Source organism: Anser brachyrhynchus (genome assembly GCF_964034855.1).
Source record: "Anser brachyrhynchus genome assembly, chromosome: 23".
In the NCBI taxonomy this organism is placed as follows: domain Eukaryota; kingdom Metazoa; phylum Chordata; class Aves; order Anseriformes; family Anatidae; genus Anser; species Anser brachyrhynchus.
Genome location: NC_137716.1, coordinates 7813329 through 7832586, shown reverse-complemented (window position 1 = coordinate 7832586; position 19258 = coordinate 7813329). Strand labels below are relative to the sequence as shown.

At 54.6% G+C, this 19258-nt stretch overlaps 1 protein-coding gene across 2 annotated transcripts; it reads left to right on the top strand.

Moving 5' to 3' along the window:
• The first annotated feature begins 8199 nt into the window (after window positions 1-8199).
• On the top strand, window positions 8200-17303 carry LOC308181908 (acidic leucine-rich nuclear phosphoprotein 32 family member B). Of its 2 annotated transcripts, none has more exons than XM_080565714.1 (7): window positions 8200-8398; window positions 11573-11722; window positions 12186-12308; window positions 13424-13622; window positions 13955-14076; window positions 14515-14569; window positions 15419-17303. In XM_080565714.1, exons 1-7 carry the CDS (start codon window positions 8345-8347, stop codon window positions 15505-15507), a joined length of 792 nt encoding a protein of 263 aa, XP_080421840.1. In that variant the 5' UTR covers window positions 8200-8344; the 3' UTR covers window positions 15508-17303. The 2 variants fall into 2 exon arrangements, with proteins under 2 accessions (XP_080421840.1, XP_080421841.1); XM_080565715.1 differs by having other exon boundaries at window positions 8218-8398; window positions 13958-14076.
• The last annotated feature ends 1955 nt before the right edge of the window (window positions 17304-19258 follow it).

Here is a 19258-nt window from a genome sequence, read left to right as displayed (position 1 = left end):
CGGCAGGGTGAGGTGGGAGCGCTGGCGTCCCTCGTCCCAGCTGCTGTTTGCTCAGCACGCGTGAGTCAGAGCCCCAGGGGGGAAGGAGATGAAATGACTTAGCCCAATTCTCACAGCAAGGCAGCGGGCGAGTCGGGAAGGGAACCCAGGCATTTTGGTTCCCTGGCACCCTGCTCCCTCACTCTGCCTGTGTCCAGGAAGGGCCTGAAGCAGCCCAGACAGGCTCCGTCCTGCTGCCGGCTGCTTTGCTCTGGGTACGTGCCTTTAGCTCCAGGGCTGCAATCTCTTGCTGTTGGGTATAAAAACACAGGGAAGTGACCTGGGAGCCTTGCTAATGCTGAACAATTAGATAATCCCTGTCATCCACAGCTCCACAGGGCAGGAATTGCAGCCTCTGCTTGGTTTGGAAGCTGTTTAGCAAATCATGGTCTGGAAGAAATAACAGCAGCAGGAGACACGCTAAAGCTGGATGAGGTTCACGCAGCCAAATGAAAGCATTTGTCTCCATTGCTGCTGCACAGCCTAGCGGGAGCAATGTACCCACTCTTATTCACATCTGCAGAGCTGTAAATATCTGTGTTTCTTCACCACACAGGGCAGGGGCTCCAGGCAACCAAAAAGCATCAGTAGTGACAGCAAAGACGAATCGCACCCCACGCGAGGTGTGGCTTCCAAGTCTCAAATGTCTGCAACACCTGCTCTTTACAACATCGTGGTCCTGTCCTTGTGCAAGCCAGTCTCCAGAGGAGCAGGGCACAAGCCTTGTCAGGCCCTAGAGGGTTGCTCTCAGGGTCCAAGAGCAATTCCCCACTAATCCATCATCATTGAGCAATCACCCAGGCACTCTATTATCTTCACTCCAGGCAGGATGCCGTACCAGTCAACCCAATAGGCTTTGCCAATCTGACCACCCCGTGCTTGTTTTGAAATCCAGGCAGGTTTAGAACAAATGGTTTAATTGCTAATAGTAACAGCAATAGTAGTAATAATTAAAGGAAGTTCTCCCAGTGCTGTCATCTGTCACATGCACCTCTCAGGGCAGCCGTGTACACGCTGCAGACTTCGGCTTGCGTAACTCAGCGGGAGGTGCGGGGTGTGTGGGTGCTAAGCAGGGGCTTTTCTTTTTCTTCCCTTCTTTTGGATGGAAGTACAGGCTATGTACATCAGGAGAGAGAAAATCCCCTTATTCGCAGCAGCACTGTAACAGCTCCAGCAGGGCTCTCCCCACACAGCTGCAGGACATGAGAGCGGCTCAAGTCCTGGGAAGTTTCAAATTTAGCAGAATCCGAGCAGGGCAGAGCCTCTCGCCAAATCAAGCCCCTGCATCCTGCAGCCTCTCATCCTTTCTTGCTTGGAGGAATCCCGACTCTAAAGAGACCTGAAAATGGAAAGAGATGAAGAGAAAACTCCTTTTTGCTCAGGCTGAGCCTGTAGCTTTACATCACAGCTGACAGAAGCTTGGCAGGGCTTTGCACCCAGGTAGTCGTGTTTATCGAACGCTGCAATCCTTTCTCAGAGTGGCGCAAAGCTTTGGCAGGAGCAGACAGTGATGATTTGTGCAAGTCCTGCGAGACCGAATAGCAGAGTCGGCAACAGGCCTTAGGAACCAGGGGCTTCCTCAGCCAAGGCCATCTCTGAGGGCTCGAAGGGAGACCCTCGGCCCCTCTTTACTCTCTGCTGGGCAGAAAGCAGGAGCTGCCGCCTCTATTTCAGGCAGGGAGAATTCCCCAGGGTCCCCCTCCCCACGCACTGCACCTGAAGAAGGACAAGGTAAAGCCTGGGGAATTTGTGCCTTCGTTAAAAATCCACAAGCCCCTAAGAAGGCAGATCAAAGGCTTGCCTCTGACCCTGTCGGTGGCAGGATCCGTCTTTTCTAAGGACTATAAGGAAGAAGGCAGCACTGCTGGGAAAACCTCTTGGAAGAGTTTGTCACCTGAAACAGCAAAGCCTGAGAAGGGCATGGAAGTGCCACCAGCGCCCACAGAGCAGATCTGCTGGGAGTGCTGGAGGGGCTATGTCCAGCTCTTGTAATTCCCAGTTTGTTGCCTGGCCTCTGAGACCATGAGGGAGACCATCTCCATCCTCTTGCAGCCACTGCCTGGCACAAACTGCCCTCTTCTTTCCTAAAGCAGATGAGTTACTCTCGTAGCAGAGAGCATCCTTTGTGGTTCCAACTCAGTCTTGATGGATAACAAGCAATGCCTCTGTCCTCCCGTGAGTTATTTAACGGCCTCTGCCTCTGGACCCGTGTGCAGGCGATGGCCTGAGCGCAGCTGCCTGCACAATAAAACACATTCACATCAGGACCACTCCACTCTCTTGTAGCCCCTCTTCTCGGTGGCCTTAATACCGAGATGGATGTATCCCTGGAGGTGGCTCCAAATCCACGCACGAGGGTCTGACACCATCCCATCGTGCAGCCGCAGCTGGGGGATACGAAGCGGAGAGTGGCGTGAAGGAGGGAGCCCACAGGGTCCTGCAGCTCTGGTACTGGTGCGTGGCTGCTTCCTAAGCTCAGCTTCACCCCAAGCAGCACCCGCGTGAGCGGGTTTCTGCCCACACCCTCTGCAGGGAGGGCGAGGGTTGCACAACGCCCGGTGACAGCGGAGGAGGCTGCTCTGGGAACCCAGCCCCCAGGCTAGGTCCTTGCCTATCTCCGCAGCGCAGCCCCACTGAGATTCGGCATTGCGATGGGAACAGGGAGATGGAGCCATCCCACCTCTCCCCGTAGCACCCGTGGGACTATTACCCAATGAGCAGAGTTTCCCAAATCCTCTTTGCATGTCCTGAAAACTCATGGCAGCCAACGTGCAGAGCACAGCGGCCCCCATCATGCTCGGGGCTTTGCGGAGGTGATGAGGACAAGCTCCAGCACATCTGGAGATGCTCTTGTTGTGGTGTTGCTCCTGCGAATAACAAGAACATTAGCACAAACTCTGTAAATCAGGGGCAAGGGCAGCTTTGGCTGAGCTGTGCTGTGACAGTGGAGAAGTTCTGATTTTTCCTAACTGTCTGTAGAGGCCTGAAATTCAGACAAGCCAAATAGGTGGAGGGGCAGGATGCTTTTAAGCCTGGAAGCAGGACTTTTTGTGGTGTCAGAGACGAGGCTTAGTGAGGGCTGTAAAGCCTGACCCAGGGAAGGGGATTTCTGCTGGAAAGACCCCAGGGTTCACACATCAGTGGCCACGCTGCACGAGCTGGCAGAGTCTTGATGCAGTCAAACACAGCCCAGGTAGTAGGAAAATAGTGCAGGGGCAGGGATGCAGTGGGTGTTAGGGGTATTTCAAAGGGTATTCTTTCAGCCGTATTTTTTAGATACAAAGCAACGATCAGCGGCATTTGAGAATCCTATACATGGACTTTGTGTCTGTTTGCTTGCATGTGTCCTAAGTCTTCTGGGCTGAAGTGTCCAACACAGCTCCTGGGGGACGAGGGGTGTTTCACGGGGCGGCCCTGGAGGTGTCCATGCCAGCAGACCCAGTCACACTTAATCCCAGCATTAGTGGTGCATCTCGGTGCCTGAGGCACCTGAAGTTTATTTCCTGCCTGTGTTGCGTGCTTTCTGTAATCTCCTTGGGACAGGTTTTCTCTGTGGTCTCCCTGGATGTTGACTCCTCACAGGGGATCCAAAATCGTGCGGTGCACACAGCAGTAATAGCCATAATGATAGTTCCTAGCACTGTTATTGTTTGGTCCGGCTGAGCTGGGAGACATTACAGAGCTGGCAAAAACAGTAATTATCTCTTGCCTTCCTTTTTTTTTTTTTTTTAAGCCAAGTATTGCAAACAGCCTGGGGGTGCTGGGGCAGCGCAGAGGCGATAAGGATAACTGTGTGGGGTGAGGCGGGTGCTGCAGCTGGGCTGCAGGAAGCCCCATCTCCCCAAATCCCACCCCAGACACATCCCTGCTGCCTCTCCCCGTTCTCCCTGCGGCTGTAGCGGGACACGTTCCCACCCGTTTCCAGGCGCTGATGGGGTGGGAAGGATGCTGAGCGTAGCTGCTGGAAGAAGCTGGCCTGAAAGGCGCTGGTTCCCTGCAGGGTGGTGGAGGACAAACAGCTTTCCCACTATGGGGCTCGGCTTCCCTATCAGAAAGTTTGAACAGTGGTTGGCAAGGTGCCTCCAGATCTGCTTTGAGATAGGAGCTGGGTGATGTTATATGGTTACACTGGCATAACGATGCCAGTATCCGCAGCTAATTACTGCAAGGCAAAGCTAATTAGTGCAGAGTAGAGAGAATAAACCATCCTGGGCTGAGGAACCCCAGGACTGGGATAAAAAATAATGTATGGAGTGAGTCCGAAGGAACCAGCAGGTGACTGCCACCTGGGTGTTTCAAATGAGATACAGCCTCTGTTGGGAGTTGCAGGGCAGGACAAATAATTTCCAGGGAGAATGGCTGGATTTTCTTTTACACTCAGGGACTGGCAGATAAGGCACAAACTGCAAAGCTTTCAAGGCCCTTGCTGTGCAAAAAGCTCAGGGTAGACAGGCTGATGTCCCTGGAGCTCCGTTAAGAGAATCACCAATAAAAGAGTAACGCTGCAAATATGAGAGAATCGTGACTTTATCCCACGCCGGGGAAATACTATGCATAGGTTGGAATGCCAGCCCCACGCCTCTATCTCTGCCTGGGGATGAATCCTGCCTGCTTTCAGAGGCACAGTGTTCAGGTCACAGCCAGCTCGGGCTGAATCTCACTCTGGATGTGCCCCCTTCTCCCTGCCAGCTTTGGGAGCCCCCGGACAACAACTCCTGTTTCAGGCACTTCAGCCCAGTGCCTGGAGCAAGGCTGGAGGGAGGCATCCAAACCCCTTGGGCACCTCTGTTGTGCTCCAAAAACCTAAGGGCTGCCTGGTGGGCACAGAACCATGGAGAGGTTTGGGTTGGAAGGGACCTCGAAGCCCACCCCGTCCCACCCCTGCCATGGGCACAACCCTCCAGCAGCCCAGGCTGGCCCCAGCCCCATCCAGCCTGGCCTTGGGCACTGCCAGGGATGGGGCACCCACAGCTCCTCGGGGCAGCCTCAGCCAGGGCCTCACCACCCTCAGGGGGAAGAATTTCTTCCTTCTATCTGATCTAAATCTCCTCTCTTTTCATTTCAAGCGCCCCCCCCCCCCCTTGTCCTATCCCTACACCCCCTGACACAGAGTCCCTCCCCATCTCTCCTGCAGCCCCTTTAGGCACTGGCAGGCCGCTGTGAGGTCTCCCCGGAGCCTTCTCTCTCCATCCTGTCCTCGTAGCAGAGCTGCTCCAGCCCTCGAGCCGCTGACCGCAGGACGAGGGTTGCAGAGGGTGGGCTGGAGGCACCAGCTCCAGCTGTATCCCACATCAGGACCGCTTTGCGGCTGCCCCACGGGGATGGCAGGGGCTCTCCCCACGCAGAGGTGTTTGCCCCCGCTCCCACCTTCCTGGATTTCCCCAGGGTAGCCCCAGGCCCCTTTGGGGCCGGGGTTTAGCCTGCACAGGACCGCGGCCGGGCGCCGGTCCCCGCAGCGCCGGGGGGATGCTTCCCTCTGCCGGCACCGCCGCGTCTCTGCAGCGAGGAGAGCCCAGCCCCGGCCGGGGGCAGCACCTCGAGCCCTGCAAGAGTCAGGGCCCCAGGTCCCAGCTGGGAAACAAGAAGAAAAAAAGGAAACCTAGGGAATTTCTTCTAAAGGCTGCCGGGGACTGGGTTAGCTTTGTTCGCCTCCTTCTTGGTGAGGGGGCACACGGTCTCAGGTTTTCTGGTCTCCCAGTCCATGCCTTATTTGCTTGTAAATCTCCAATAAAATTGCTTGATCGCATCCTCCAGTTATGGGGGAAGATCCCTGCATCTTCCTGAGATCCCCAGAAGGTCTCAGGAGTGAGATGCACTGGCGAACTGGCTGCATGCTGGTTCACGCAGGCACCGTCTCTCCATGCAGGGCTGGCAGGAAGGTGCCTGCAGGAGACGTTGTTGTAGGTGTCCCCACAGCTCTCCTGTGGCTGGATCCCAGTCTGTCCCAGCAGGACCAGCTGCTGGGAATCTACAGCAGCCGGGAGATCTGGGGGATCTCGTTCCTGTTCTGAGGTCACAAAAGCGTGATGTGATGTGGAAGTCCTCGTGGTGCATGGAGCGGTAATGGCCCAGTCGTACACGATTCACTCCGTGGAGGCACTAAGCTAGGAACAAAGTAGCTGAAGCAGTGCAAAGCACAGACATAATATCATGTTGTATAATAGACAGATAATACGTTGTTCTGAGCATCTGTGCTCCAGCTTGCATGAAAAGCCCCAGACCTGAATTTCGACCCATGTCAGCATTTACGGTCCAGCCTTCCAGTTGCTGTCACTTGCACAGTAAATTACCAGCTTCATGTAAATGTGCCCAAACACAGAAAGTTTAGATCAGTTTAAATGCATCTACCAGACATCAAATACCAGACACAGCTTTAAAATCAATTCAGTTAAATCAGAGCAGGGTTTTGTATTTTAAGACAAACATAAAACGCAGCTTCTGAGGAACCCAGTGCAGTGAATCCCAAGGGAGGGGAGATAAAGCCACCCTGGGATGGGCGGAGGGGGGGACAGGGGGAGGGAAGCATTGTTTTCTACAAAGAACAGGAAACGAGCCTCAAAGAGTACATGAAAGAGACCTTAAAACAAATGCAGATCAGCAAGGGGGGGGGGGAGCCTCTCCCCTCATCTCCCAGCTGCTCTGCCCAGGGACAGCCTGCAGATCTGCTGCTTTTAGCAGAGGGGGCTCCCGGTGGGGAGGGTACAAGGGTGCCGGGAGCTGCTGTCCCCTTCCGGGGCAGGGCTCCATGAAGCCCCAGAGTGAGCCGGAGGAGCCAGGATTCACCCAGCGAAAGCGGGCCCCATGCTCTGCTTCACCCACGAGGATGCAATTAATGGAGCTCGGCCAAAGCCGCGCTTCACGCCCTGGGACGGGGCAACTGGGCAACGCTTTGGGCTTTGCCACAAGGCTGCTCTCCCTGCTCGCCCAGTGCATGGGCACGTATAGTCCTCTGCAGCGCTCACGTGCCTCTGCGCAGCTCTGGTGACAGGGCAGCTCAAGGAGAGGGGACACCGACACGGTGCCCACGGGCTGCTCGCCTTGTGGCAGAGAGCCTGAAGCTCTCTGGCACGCAGCGGGGCCAGAGAAATGGAGACACGGTCGGCAAGGGGAGATTGCAGAGGCCAAAATGTACCATCTCTCAATGCAGTTCTTCATGAAAATGCCCGTCGCTTCTCCAAAATAGCCCTGCTTTGGGCCCCTTCAGAGGTTCAAGCCCTCTGCTGAACATGGCCACTTCCTTCTGCTAGTCCTAATAAAACACGGTTCATGTTAGAGCCAACTGGCAGAAACGAACAGTAACGCACCAGAAAGCCATTTCCTCACATAGGAGGAGAGCCGGTGGCCCGCTGCCAAAGGGGACAATGAGGGACTCTAGGGCTAGTCCTGCAAGCCCTCGTGTTCCTGTTTACGTGGAGCCCGGGTAGTCGATCAGAGAGCTTTCCCTGCATGTTTTTAAGGTAACGTTTAACGAAGTCACCCACAGCAGTGCCACATCCCAGAGGGATCTGCAGGCAGAGGCTGCGTGCGTGGCAAGCGCAGAGGGCAGTGCTGTGTCCTGGCCAGGCGTCGCCATCACTGGGACCCTGACTCGTCCCTGAGGCCCTGCTGGGGGTCCCTGGGGGCGGTGGCCCCAGCTGGGAGGTGAAACACCGTGGTGACCCCGTTGGCGACAGAGAGGTCCTGTGGTGACCTTGTGCTGGTCTGAACAGGGCTGGGGCAGAGCCCCACAGGGCCTCGTGTACCCCGTGACCGATGCCAGCGGGGCCGCCTGAGCTCTCTCGGTCAGACACAACCAGGAACAGCACGGGCGGGTGCCACAGGCCTGGAGGTCAGCCCCCTACCCCCAGACACCACGCCTGAAGGACGGGGACAGACCCCATCCAGCCTGCGGGCCCGCGGGCCCCTCTCAGTGTCCCCATAACAAGATGGATCCACGAGGGCTGCGTGCGTGTGGCTGCGAGCCGAGATCCGGGGACGGGGACCGGGGGGGGGTGAAGGACGAGCCGCCCCCCCTCGAACCCCGCTCCCCGCACCCCGTTTTGCCGGGGGCCGCCCCCCCGGGCCCCGCAGGCCCCGAGGCGGCCGGGGCCGGGCAGGGGGCGCTGCCGTGCGGCGGGGCCGGGGGCTGCGCGGTGCGGCGCGGCGCGGGGCCGCCAGGGGGCGCGGCGCGGGGCCGCCTTTGTTGCCGTTGGCGCCTTCGTCTATATAAGCGGCGGCCGTGCACGGGCTCGGCTCGGCTCGGTTCGGCTCGGTGCGGGGGTTTTGCGGCTCGGCTCGGTTCGGCCCGGCACGGCACGGCGGGAGGATGGAGATGAAGAAGCGGCTCACGCTGGAGCTGCGCAACAAGAAGCCGGGCGAGGTACCGCGGCCGCATGGCGGGGAAGGGAGAAGGGAGAGGGGAAAGGGAAAGGCAGCGGGGGCCGGCCCGGCCCGGCCCGGCTCGGCTCGGCCTGGGGACCACGCACCGCTGGGGGCGGCGGCGGGAGGGAGGCGGCGGCGCTATGTCGGGGCGGCTGCACGGGGCCGGAGCGGGGCCCGAGCTGCGCTCCCCCGAGCCCCGGGGCCGCAGCTGTGCCCGTGCCCGGGGGCTCGCCCGGGATGGCTGCGGGCGGCGGGCGGCGCCGGGCTGAGATGGCTCCCGCCGCTCCGGGGCCGCCTAACATGGCCGGAGCGGCCCCGCGCACGCGGCTCGGCCATGTTAGGGGCGGCCCCGGGGCGCCGCCGGCCCCCGCCGCCCTTCCCGCCGCCCGCGGGCGCCATGGAGGGGCCTGGGCGGGCCGCGGGGGCCCGGGGCGAGGCCTCCGGGCTGAAGGACCGGGGGGGGAGAGGGGTGGCGAAGGGGCCGCTGGTGGGTGCTCCCCCGGGGTCCCGGCCGCGCAGGGTGCCCGCAGCAGGCTGGATTGCCTCCGCGGGTGGGTGTGGGTGCCTCCGGGCTCGCCCCTCGGCAGCCAGGGGCTCTCCGAGCGCGGCCATGCGCTGCTCCTCCGCCAGAGCCTCCTGCAGCCCCGGCCTGCGGTACCGCCGAGCTCCCGCTGCGGGCTGGGGGACGGGGGAAGGCTCCGTGCCATCTCCTGGGCCTCTTCTGGCTAACGAGAGGGACGTGGGGCGCTTGCAGCCCCCGGGGTGCCGCTTCCAGGGCACCGCAACACTGCAGAGGAGCAGCGCAGGCTGCGCTTTCCCCACCGCTGGTGATCCACGGCCCCTTCGCTCCTGCGCAGAAGCAGCCAGGGCTGCGTGGGCTCGCGGCACAAGCCCTGCGCGGGGTGTCCTGGTAGGGGAGAGAACGTGGCTGTTGACATCAGGGGTGGAAATTCCCTTGCTCGGGCCACATGCGTGTGAGCGGGGTTTCTGAAGGTTGCTGGTCAACTTCTCAGAGGGGAGGAATTTTGGTGCCACGGCAGGGACGTGAGGAATCGTGGAGGTGCTGTGCTAAATCCACCTAACCTAAAAAAAAAATAAAAAATGAGGTGATAGCTGAGCTGCATTAAATCACTTTGCTGTACTTCTCCAGTGCCTCCTTGGCTGAACTTTCTGCTTCCCAGTGCCTGCCTGTGGCTAGTACGTCCTTCACACAGCAGAGGAATGATGTCTCCTCATCTGGTGGGGCCAGTTAAACTGCCTCGCTGCTGGAGTGATTAGATCAAGCTGTCCACAGTGGTCAGCTGAGGCTTGAGGGTTGGATTTTTGCAGCTTTCCAAAGCATTTGTGTTGTCCTTTCAGCCTCTGCTCCTGGGAGCTGGCTCACTGCCGCTGTGCTCAGCGGGCAGTGCTTCAGAAACAAGGCCTGCCCTTATCTGAGGCCAGCCTTGTGGCCCCACTGGCATCCTTATAGCAAGATAGCTGTGGCTGTCACCTAGCTCTTTTGACAGATCACTGCGTCTCTGCAGCATGCTGCCATGGGCAGCTTAAAATCAAGCTGGGGCATAAGGAAAAAAAGGCTGTAAATGGAGGTTGTGGTAGAGGTTAAAGCCTTCACGGATGGTAAAGGAACTTGCAGAGCAAGAATGTTTTGAGGAGTAGAAGTGTCCCTTCAAGGCTTCCAGCTGCAGGTTTCCTCTTGTTTGACACCAGGAATTTGAGTGAGTGGCATGCTGGGGAAACGAGCAGGCTCAGAGCGTGCGTGCCCCGCAGCCGAGGCTGGTACGAGCCAGTACTGCTGCTGGAAGAAGCAGTCCTGGCTGCTCAGTCCTGTTCTGCTGTCGCGCTGCCAGCTGCAGCGTTTGTTCTGCCATCCAGGGCAAGGCGCTGGTCCAAGTTAAAGCCGGTCTCTTCGCAGGTAGGTTGGTTCTTAACCTAGTAATGTTCACTCTCACCTCTGTGGCCACACCAACCAAGTGGCAGCTGTGAAGTGCTGGCTTTGGTTGCCTTTATGCTGGGGGACTGAGTCTTAGTTTAATCAGAGACTTTTGTCTGAGGAGCAAAATGAGTTCAACTGCAAAACTCCTCGTTGAGCTTGTTTGCTGCTGAGCTTAGAGCCCTGACCAGTACAGCCACTTCTGGAGTTTGTGTTAACTCATTCTGAGCTTTCAGGGCTGCCCTGGCAACTTCACAGCACAAGAAAGTCTGCTTCTAGTAGGGCAAAGTGAATTTCAAATGACTTCTGGCTGATGTGAGCAGGAGAGGTAAAATTGGAGAGCTGCAGAGGAGGAATTTGGAGAGCATCACGAGCTTTCTGGCCAAGACTAATTTTTGCAACGTGCTGTGAAGAATGTGTGGGGTAAAAGCAAGTTTTGGGAATGGCCCATGAGAACTGGAGCTGGAGCATTCTGTGCTTCAGGGAGAGAGGAGGGTGCCAGGTATGTCTGCCCTTTGGGTGTCTGGAGGGGGGGGAGCAGATCACTGCTGTGCTTTATGGTTGTAATGGCACAAGGGATTTTGTGCTGAATTACCAGGAATAGATTACTTCTCTGTACGTAGTTTGTGCTTGGCAAAATATCGTATGCCATCAGTGGCCCCCTCATGAAGGGCTTGGAGGTTTTGGAGAGTAGAGTTTTTGCTCTGTGCTGAGACTTTTACTAGGAACATATGCTTTCAGTGAAACAAATCCTCTGGGGGCAGGTTTTCCAGTGCCCAAGGCAGGTCTAGTGTTGTGGGGAGAGCTGAAGAGGATGACAGAACCAGGTGATGTTTGGCCTTTGGTTATTTCAGCCTAAAGTGCAACTCTGGAAGCTTTTTGAGGCCTTGTGTGCGAGATGCTTCGCAGCTTCATGGTTGAGCATGCTACCACTGTACCACATCATATGATTCCAGCCAAGGTCTGCCTTCTCTACCAGGAAACCTTCAGGGGCTCAACCAAGTCTATTGTGCTTAGAGGGTATAATCCTTGCCACAGTTACAGATGCTGACTTTGTGCTCTTACAAAAATTAGTTGGCTTTTAAGGCCTCGGGTGCTCCTTAAGGTGAGTAGGGGGGACCTTCAGATGTGCGTGTTGCTATGAAATGTCAGTCACTCGGCCTAATGACAGCTTGGTAGACTTGAGGTGAGGCTTGACTTGGGAATGCAGTGACAGCTTCTGAGTGTTTCTGTTGGTAGGTGAAGGAGCTGGTTCTTGATAACTGCCGCTCGGACGATGGGAAGATCGTTGGTCTCTCTTCAGATTTTGAGAACCTGGAGTTCCTCAGCATGATCAACATCAACTTGCTGTCCGTCTCCAATCTACCCAAGCTTAACAAACTGCGGAAGGTGAGTCAAACCTGTGGTCCTATCTCTCAGCAGTCCTTGTTCTGAGACCTTGCTGCCCTGGTGAGAACTTCTTTTCCTGCATCAGCCAGGAAAAAGACCATTTGATTCTGCTCTTTCCTTTGAGGCCTGTAAGCTGTGTGAGAGAGGTTGTTTTCTAATATTTGAGAGTATTTCTGAGCTCATATTTTTAACATCATTTCTCTCTTGCTTTTGTTATGCTGCTGTTGAAAACATCAGTAACGTATTTTAGATTTTAGAAATTGCAGTTAGATAGCAGGATATGTAATCCTGCAGTACACAAGTGGCTGGGAATGCTATGTTAGCTTGCGGAAAAAGGGTCTCAAAACTGGAACTGTTTCTCTAATGAACGGGGTTCTGTTGTAGTCTGGTTGTCAGGGAATTTTATTCCCTGTGTCAGAAGCTGAAAAACACTTTGTGACCATATGATGCTTCCTCCTGGCAGCTGGAGCTGAGTGATAACCGGATTTCTGGTGGCCTTGAAGTTCTAGCAGAGAGAACTCCTAACCTGACACACTTGAATCTAAGCGGCAACAAGATCAAAGACATCAATACTCTGGAGCCCTTGGTGAGTGAAAGGCTGTGCTGGGATCTAAGGGATGACGTTTCCTTTGGGGAGCATGTCTGTGCAGCAGAAGTCCAACATCTTGGTAACTGTTCCAACAGCACTTCGTGGTTCTGATGGGAACAGATGAGTGGGTCCAATTTGAGGCTGGGCTAATAGTTAATGGCTCCACTGTCTGGAAAACCAGCAGCCAGTTGCTAAAAGAAGCATGAAATTGGGCTGGATGAGTAAAACTGTGGATGCAGTGCTCAGTGTCCATCTGAGAAAGGACCGTTAATGGGTCGGATGCAGTTTGAGGTAGGTGGCACCTGGGGTGTCATGGAGATGAGTTGCTTGGACACCAGTGAGGGTTTCCGTTGCATCAGTCCAAAGATGCTGTCCTGCTGGGCTGTGACCCTCGCACTCAGGGTGCTGTCACAACTTGCATTGCAGGGGGTTCCTGTTATAAATGCAGAAATGCATCCCTGGTGCATCTAAACTGCCCCAAAGAAGGCTTTTGCCTTGTCATCTAGACTCTGTAGTTGTGAAAGGCCTGATCTTGGGTCTTTGCCTCTGTAGCTATTGCCTTTGGTCCCTCCATCCCTTCCAGAAAGAGCTTGCAACTGCTCTCCTGTACTTAGCCTGGTGCACAGTGTGATAGCCTGTTTGGAAGAGCTGCTGTGGCTGTGCTGAAAGGCACATCAGGTTTAGTCTGCAGACACTGTGTTCTGGTCTGCTGCCTGTATTGTGCTCTCTGGTATGTTGCCTGATGTTTTTGGGCAGCGTGAGTTTGATTCAGTGATCCCTCCTGCTTTGTGAGAGCTGGGCACTGTGTGCTTGTTGCCTGCTTTGTCCAGGAGGAATTAAGATTTCCATATGGCTTCAAAGGGAGCTGTCTTCAAGGAGGGGAAGCTGTAGGACAGAGCAGCTGGAAAAAAGGAGTTGTATCTTAGTGTGAATGTTGTCCGACACTTAGCAAAAGCAGCGACTTATCTCCACCAGGGGAGCACAAGGTGAAAATAATGCATGCAAAGACTGTTTTGTCGTAGGTATGGGTAGTAAACCAGCTGTATTCTGATGGCTGCGTGATCCTCTAATACTGTTCATTTGTAAATGATCTACTGACTTGATCTTTGCAGAAAAAGTTGCCAAACCTGCATAGTCTGGACCTCTTCAACTGCGAGGTGACAATGCTCATCAACTACCGGGAGAGTGTGTTCACCCTTCTGCCCCATCTCACCTACCTAGATGGATTTGATGCTGATGACCAGGAAGCCCCTGACTCAGACCCTGAAGCAGATGGGGATGGACTGGAAGATGAGTACGAGAATGGGGAAGGTAAGGATTTTCTACTGGTTTTCTTGCTGGGGAACAACCCCTTTTTCCCTTCTGCATGATTGTGTTGCTAAAAAAAAAAAAGGCGATTATAACTTGCTGCTTAAGTAGGGGCTGTCTGGACAACCCCTCCCCATTCCTTCCTTTGGCAGGCAGCATGAGAAGTGAGACTTGCTGCAGGCTGACAGGGCTTGTTGCTGGCACTCCCTGTGCATGCTTGTTCTCTGTGATTTCTTGGCTATTGCTCATGTAGTGCTGCAGTAGGAGGTGTTAGTGTACTGTCTGGGAATAGCAAGGATTTTGAAACTGTAATGCTTACCTCCTTCTTTTGATAGAAGGTGAGGAAGAGGATGATGATGAGGAGGAAGATGATTTGGATGAAGAAGTCATTGATGAAGAAGATGACGAAGATGATGACCTGGAAGGTGAAGAGGAGGAGGATGGAGTAGATGATGAGGTGAGACTTTCTGTTGTCAGTGTACATCTGCAGCAGTGTGTTGGCATGTTCGATAGCGTGCTTGTCCCTTAATCTTGTGACCCATCCGACCAGGTGTCAGATGCTTCTTCATGGGCAGATCAAAGGGGTCCTGCCCTGGGCTCTGGCTTTTCCCATCTTGCTACCTTTTGACTCCATCCAGCGACTTTGCCTGTTCAGTATTTGTTTACTGCTTGGTTTGATACTTCTGTGACTTCAAGTGATAAAACTGTACACCCCCCTCACTAAGGGGTGCAAGAGGCTATTGAGGAAACACAAGCTTCTCCATGCTCAGCTTGTACCTGTCACCCTTAGGTTAGAGTACGGCAGGAGAAGAGGTGAAGGAAAGTGTGGTTACAGAATTACACCTTGCTCATGGGATTGTGGCTTGTGTAACAAGGTGTCTTGTTTTGATTCCAGGAGGAAGATGAGGAGGAAGACGGTGAGGATGAAGAAGAAGATGAAGCTGATGATGGTAAGTTGAATTCTAACAAACTGTTTGCAAAGCTGCCTTGACAGTCTTGCACATTCTCTGGATTCTAAGAGCTTCCCAAGCTTCTGTGCTGTTGTTGCCTTCAGCTTTTCCTTGATAAGTGCAGTGCTCCTACTTGTGGGCACTGCTATGCTGCTGCTCGTGCCTGAGCTGACTGCAGTATAACATCTATAACCTAAGGGTCATGGGGTGGTGATGGGGAAACAAGCTTCAGTGCCTGTTAATGCTTACCGAGCTGGGTAGGTGTGCCAAATAGAGGTAAATTGCCTAGGGAACCAGTTCTGAATAGCTGGACCTGATAGTTCTTGCAGGATTAGGGCTTCTGTCATGGAAGCTCATGTTAGCAGACTTTGTGAGGAGATGCTCTTGAATGCTCACATGTTCCTCTCTCCTGTCAGCTACAGAGAGGGTAGTAAACCTGAACTTGATTTGAGTCCAGACTCCTTTAGTTCTGACAGGGTGTAAGCACCCAAATTAATGTTGATAGAATATAGTGGCTGCCATGACTTTAAATGACCTTGCATCAGTTTGGTTAGAAATGACCAAATTCTACAGATCCTATACTTTTGAGAGCGCTCAACAAACAAGCCTTTTGAAGCACTTGATGAAATGTGGGATGCTTAGGGGGCATAAAAAATAGTTAACGTCTCATGTGAGCCTGTGCTTTTTAGTAGCATGGGAAGCTGAGCAGGGTGGATCTTTGTTCTGTAATGGTGAGAGTCTAGTCTGTGCTTGTTCACTGGCAAGCTGTGGCTAATGCAGCTTGTAGCCACAGTTTGAGTGCTGTTCCACAAAACTGAACAGAGCTTCATGCTTCACCTCTTTTTGCAGACCTTCCACGAGGGGAAAAGAGAAAACGAAATCTAGAGGATGAAGGAGAGGAAGATCCAGAAGACGAAGAGGATGATGAGGATGACTGATCCCAGCAAGCCAATCAGTTTTACAGACTATGACTGTGCTTGTCTTAACTTCCCCGTTGTGTCTATGTGAGACTGTAAATCCCCGTCTCCCACTCCTCCCCCCTTTGTATGGCTGCAGCGTCCACAATATATTTTTTTAAGATGTAGAATACTGTAGGCATTCAGGGGAATCTTCCATACAAGGCTCTCTTTCTCACAAGTATCTCATGACCAAAGGCTTTCTCCGTTCTGTGGTTTGTGCAGCAGTTTGCAAAAAAAAAAAAAAAAATTTCCTCCTAGGGTATCTTTCATGTCTGAAATCAGCCTTGCCACACTGGACCCAGAGCTCCAGCTCGCCACCCTGCCTGACAGCAAAGAAGGCGTTTGCTATCTGCATGCCCTCAGACCTGCTTTCTGAAGACGCTTGAGCCATCTTGAGCAGTGGGTGCAAATCTGGTTCATCTGAATGGACTCTAAGCAAATGATCACTGAGGTCTCTCTGATCAGAAAAAAATGGTGATGTGATCTCTGGAGATGCTTGAAGATACTTTAGTGCTGGGGATGTGGGGTGTGCCTGGGGTCTTGGGTGGGGGGGTTGACTGCTTACAAGACCCTGGTACCTCTGGTGATGCACCTTGCAGTAGCCCTGTACTTGCTTTCCTATTTTTTTATAAACTGGAATATTTTTCCTGATGGCCACCCAGTAACTTCCACTTGCATGCCCAAGTAGGGCTGATCTGTGGCTGTGAGCCTCTGCCATGATGAGGTTTCTCATCACCATAGCAGCCTTTAGGAAGAGGTAGGAAATAGCAGGTTTAGGGATACTGCACTTCTGTCAAACTCCATTTCGCACTGTACAGAACATGTTCAACCAGTATCACTGTGATGCACCTAACTCGGCGTTCCCCGGGAGACCGTGTTAGCCTATATATTCTCAGGGTCCTTCTGCTAGCCAGTAACAGCTCTGGACAGTTGCCTCAGCGCTAGCCTGGTGTATGCGTCCTCCTCCTTTTTCCTTTTCAGCGTGAAGAGAAGTGCATTGCTCAGAAGTCCAGCTCGTTCCCATTCAGGCTATTTGCGCACTGCAGGAGCGCAGACAGCGCTGCGGACCGCGTCTCCCTCTGACCTGGGGTGTCTGGAGCAGGGAAGGGGAGGAGGGGGGCTGAAATTGGCCAGGGGTAACTCTCCACTGCAGGGTCTTTGGCCCTTCCTTCCTCTGCCTCGAGGTGTTCAGACGGCACAGCCGATAGCTTCTGGAGAGACCTGGCCCCGCGGCCTCCAGGGATGGGAACCGTTGGGTGCTGGGTGCCGGGACAGCGGTGCTCGGGCGGGGCAGCTGCTGCTCCTCCAGGAGGAGCACGGTGCCGGGGCTCGGGGGGCACTGGTGCTGTGTGGAGCTCCTGGTTGTTGCTTGGGGCAATCTGTCAGCACCCAGCACTCGGAGGTGAGGTTCACAGCGGTTCCTTCAGGAGCGGTGTGTGTTGCAGCACATCTGAGTCTCTGTTGCTTTGTTCTGTTCTTGCTGTTGTCTCTTGCATTGTACAGTAGCTGTAACCATTCGGAGAAGAACTACTCCTGTAAAATGCAAACTGAGTAACTTATAAATGTTAAAGGAATTTAAAAAAAAAATTCAGAGCAGCAGTTACTTCTAATTTTTCCCTGCATTTTTAGCAGATTGTATGGATTTTATATTAGCCTAGTAACTGTCAGGTTTTGATTGGTCAGACTAGTCCCAGAAATAAGGATCTCCGGCCCTTTTGTATCTTTTGTTACAAAATTTGGATAAAACTTTTAATAAAGATTTCAGTTTTTAAAAATCCATTGCAATGGATGTTGTCTTCACTGCCCCTGCTCTAGGAGCACCAGAGCTGCAAGCAGCCTACAGAAGCCCTGGATTGGAAGCTCTGGGGTGGTTTTTCTTGAGCAGCTGGATCTCTTCAAGAGTGGTGACTGTCCTGTTCACCCAGGCATGGCCTTTTTTTGCTCTGAGCCCCAGCTGAGTGGATTCTTGTTAAGTGCAGCTTGTCTGTTCTTGCTCTGCAGGGCTGGCTTAGGCATGCCAGGGCTGTTTATGGGGTGGTGGTGGGGAGGGATGGGGGCTTTGGGGTGGGGAGGATTGCACTGGGGAGGAGGGATGTGGATCAGCCTGATATGGAGGGGTTCTTGCATGAATGTGGGGGGCTGTGTGGTGATGATGCAGCCTTCGCTTTGTTGTGCTGCTCTTGGAAATGGCCACAGCAAGGTTCATGGGTAGCTGCAAGAGCTGTTTCTTGGGAACCAGGTCAGTGTGTGTCTGTTCTTCTGATCTGTATGGAAAGTCTGCTTAAATGCTGAAAAGTCTTAGTTTTAAGACATTTTTAATCTTCAGTTCTGCTGGATGCTCAGCTCTGCTGGGGACAGGGCTTACAGTTCCAGGGTGGTGCAGGGTGAGGAGGAGGTAGGTGAGCAGCTCCAGTAGTGGGTTTTTGGGGGGGGGGGGGCACCCAAACCCTGACCTCAAGCAGGGAGCTGCTGGAGCGTTCAGGGAGGCTGATGTGTGAGCTGTGCACTGCTCCCTGGGGGCTGGAGGTGCCTTTTGCATTGCTGTGGTCCTGGCCTGGCTCTGGTGAGCTGCTGTTGTGCCAGATCTGTGCAGCCACGGGCTTCACCTCAGGCTCGTTGCAAGATTACGATGCCCACCACCTTGCTCTGGGGCCAGTGTGAGGAGCTGCGTGGAGATGCAGAGCTCCAGCTGCAGGGCTGGTTGTGCAGAGACCCCTTTCTGCTGCTGCTCAGCGCCCTCCAGAGTGGGGGCTGCCCCTTTCTACTACAGGCACAACCCCTGCTGGGGCTGCTCCCCTCTCCTCGCTTGCCTTTCCCTGCTCAGAGGTTGGGTGTGCTGAAGCTCTGTCCTGCGGGCAGAGCTGTATGGGGGGAGGTGGAAGCACGCAGCACTGTGTAATGGGGCTAATGTGCTTGGGAAAGTGCAGCTCCAGCTGTGCTGCAGGAACCCTGTATGTGCATCCCACCATGGCTGCTGTGTGCGGTTGAGGGGGGGGGGGGGGTCTCCTGCAGGGGGGCAAGCAGGCTGCAGCCATCACTTGCAGCAACTCCAGCCCCTGGGAGCAGAGCTCGGTGGGTGAAGGAGGGAGCTGGGGCTCCTTATGGGGCTCCTTACGGCCCTCCCTGGGTGGGATGCACGGGAGCTGAGCTAGAGGGAATGGGGCAGTGCCGTGGGGCTGGGCTGGATGCTCCCCCTGCTCCAGGGCTGGCACTGCTATTTTAGGCTCTTCTTCCCCGTTGTACTTCAGGCACTACACCCCTGGTACCAGCAGTCTGGGGTGGGTGCATGCATTCCCCTGGGGCTGCATCCAGCCAGTGCTGATGCAAGGGGCAGGGCTACCTTGTTCCAGCCCAAGGAAATCAAAATCCCGGTGCATCTTCCCCCTCCCTGGGTGCTGCAGGGCTCCCAGCCAGGCAGAGGGGTGGGGGCTGCCCCTAGACCTGCTTTGGTGCAAACCTTGCTGGGATGGTGCTGCCTCAGGAGCCCTGTAGGGTATGGGACCTGTTGACAAGGGGATACAGGGACCCCCTGTTCTTCCCCACAAACCCACACCTTCTCCTCCCTTCCCCCTGTCTTGGGATGCACTGGGGGAGCCCTGCCCCCCCCCCCCGTTCCCCATTTCCTTGTGTCTTTGTGTTTTTTTTGGAGGGGGGGCTCCTTAGGTCTGGCACAGCTTTGCCCATTGCCCCCCACCACATGGCCCCACAGAGGCTCTCCCAGCCACTGCTC

Coding starts and splice junctions, on each gene's coding strand:
- LOC308181908 (XM_080565714.1), top strand. CDS start 8,345: ATGGAGATGAAGAAGCGGCTCACGCTGGAGCTGCGCAACAAGAAGCCG. Junction 8,399..11,572: donor GCAACAAGAAGCCGGGCGAG/GTACCGCGGCCG, acceptor TTCTGTTGGTAG/GTGAAGGAGCTGGTTCTTGA. Junction 14,570..15,418: donor AGAAGATGAAGCTGATGATG/GTAAGTTGAATT, acceptor CTCTTTTTGCAG/ACCTTCCACGAGGGGAAAAG.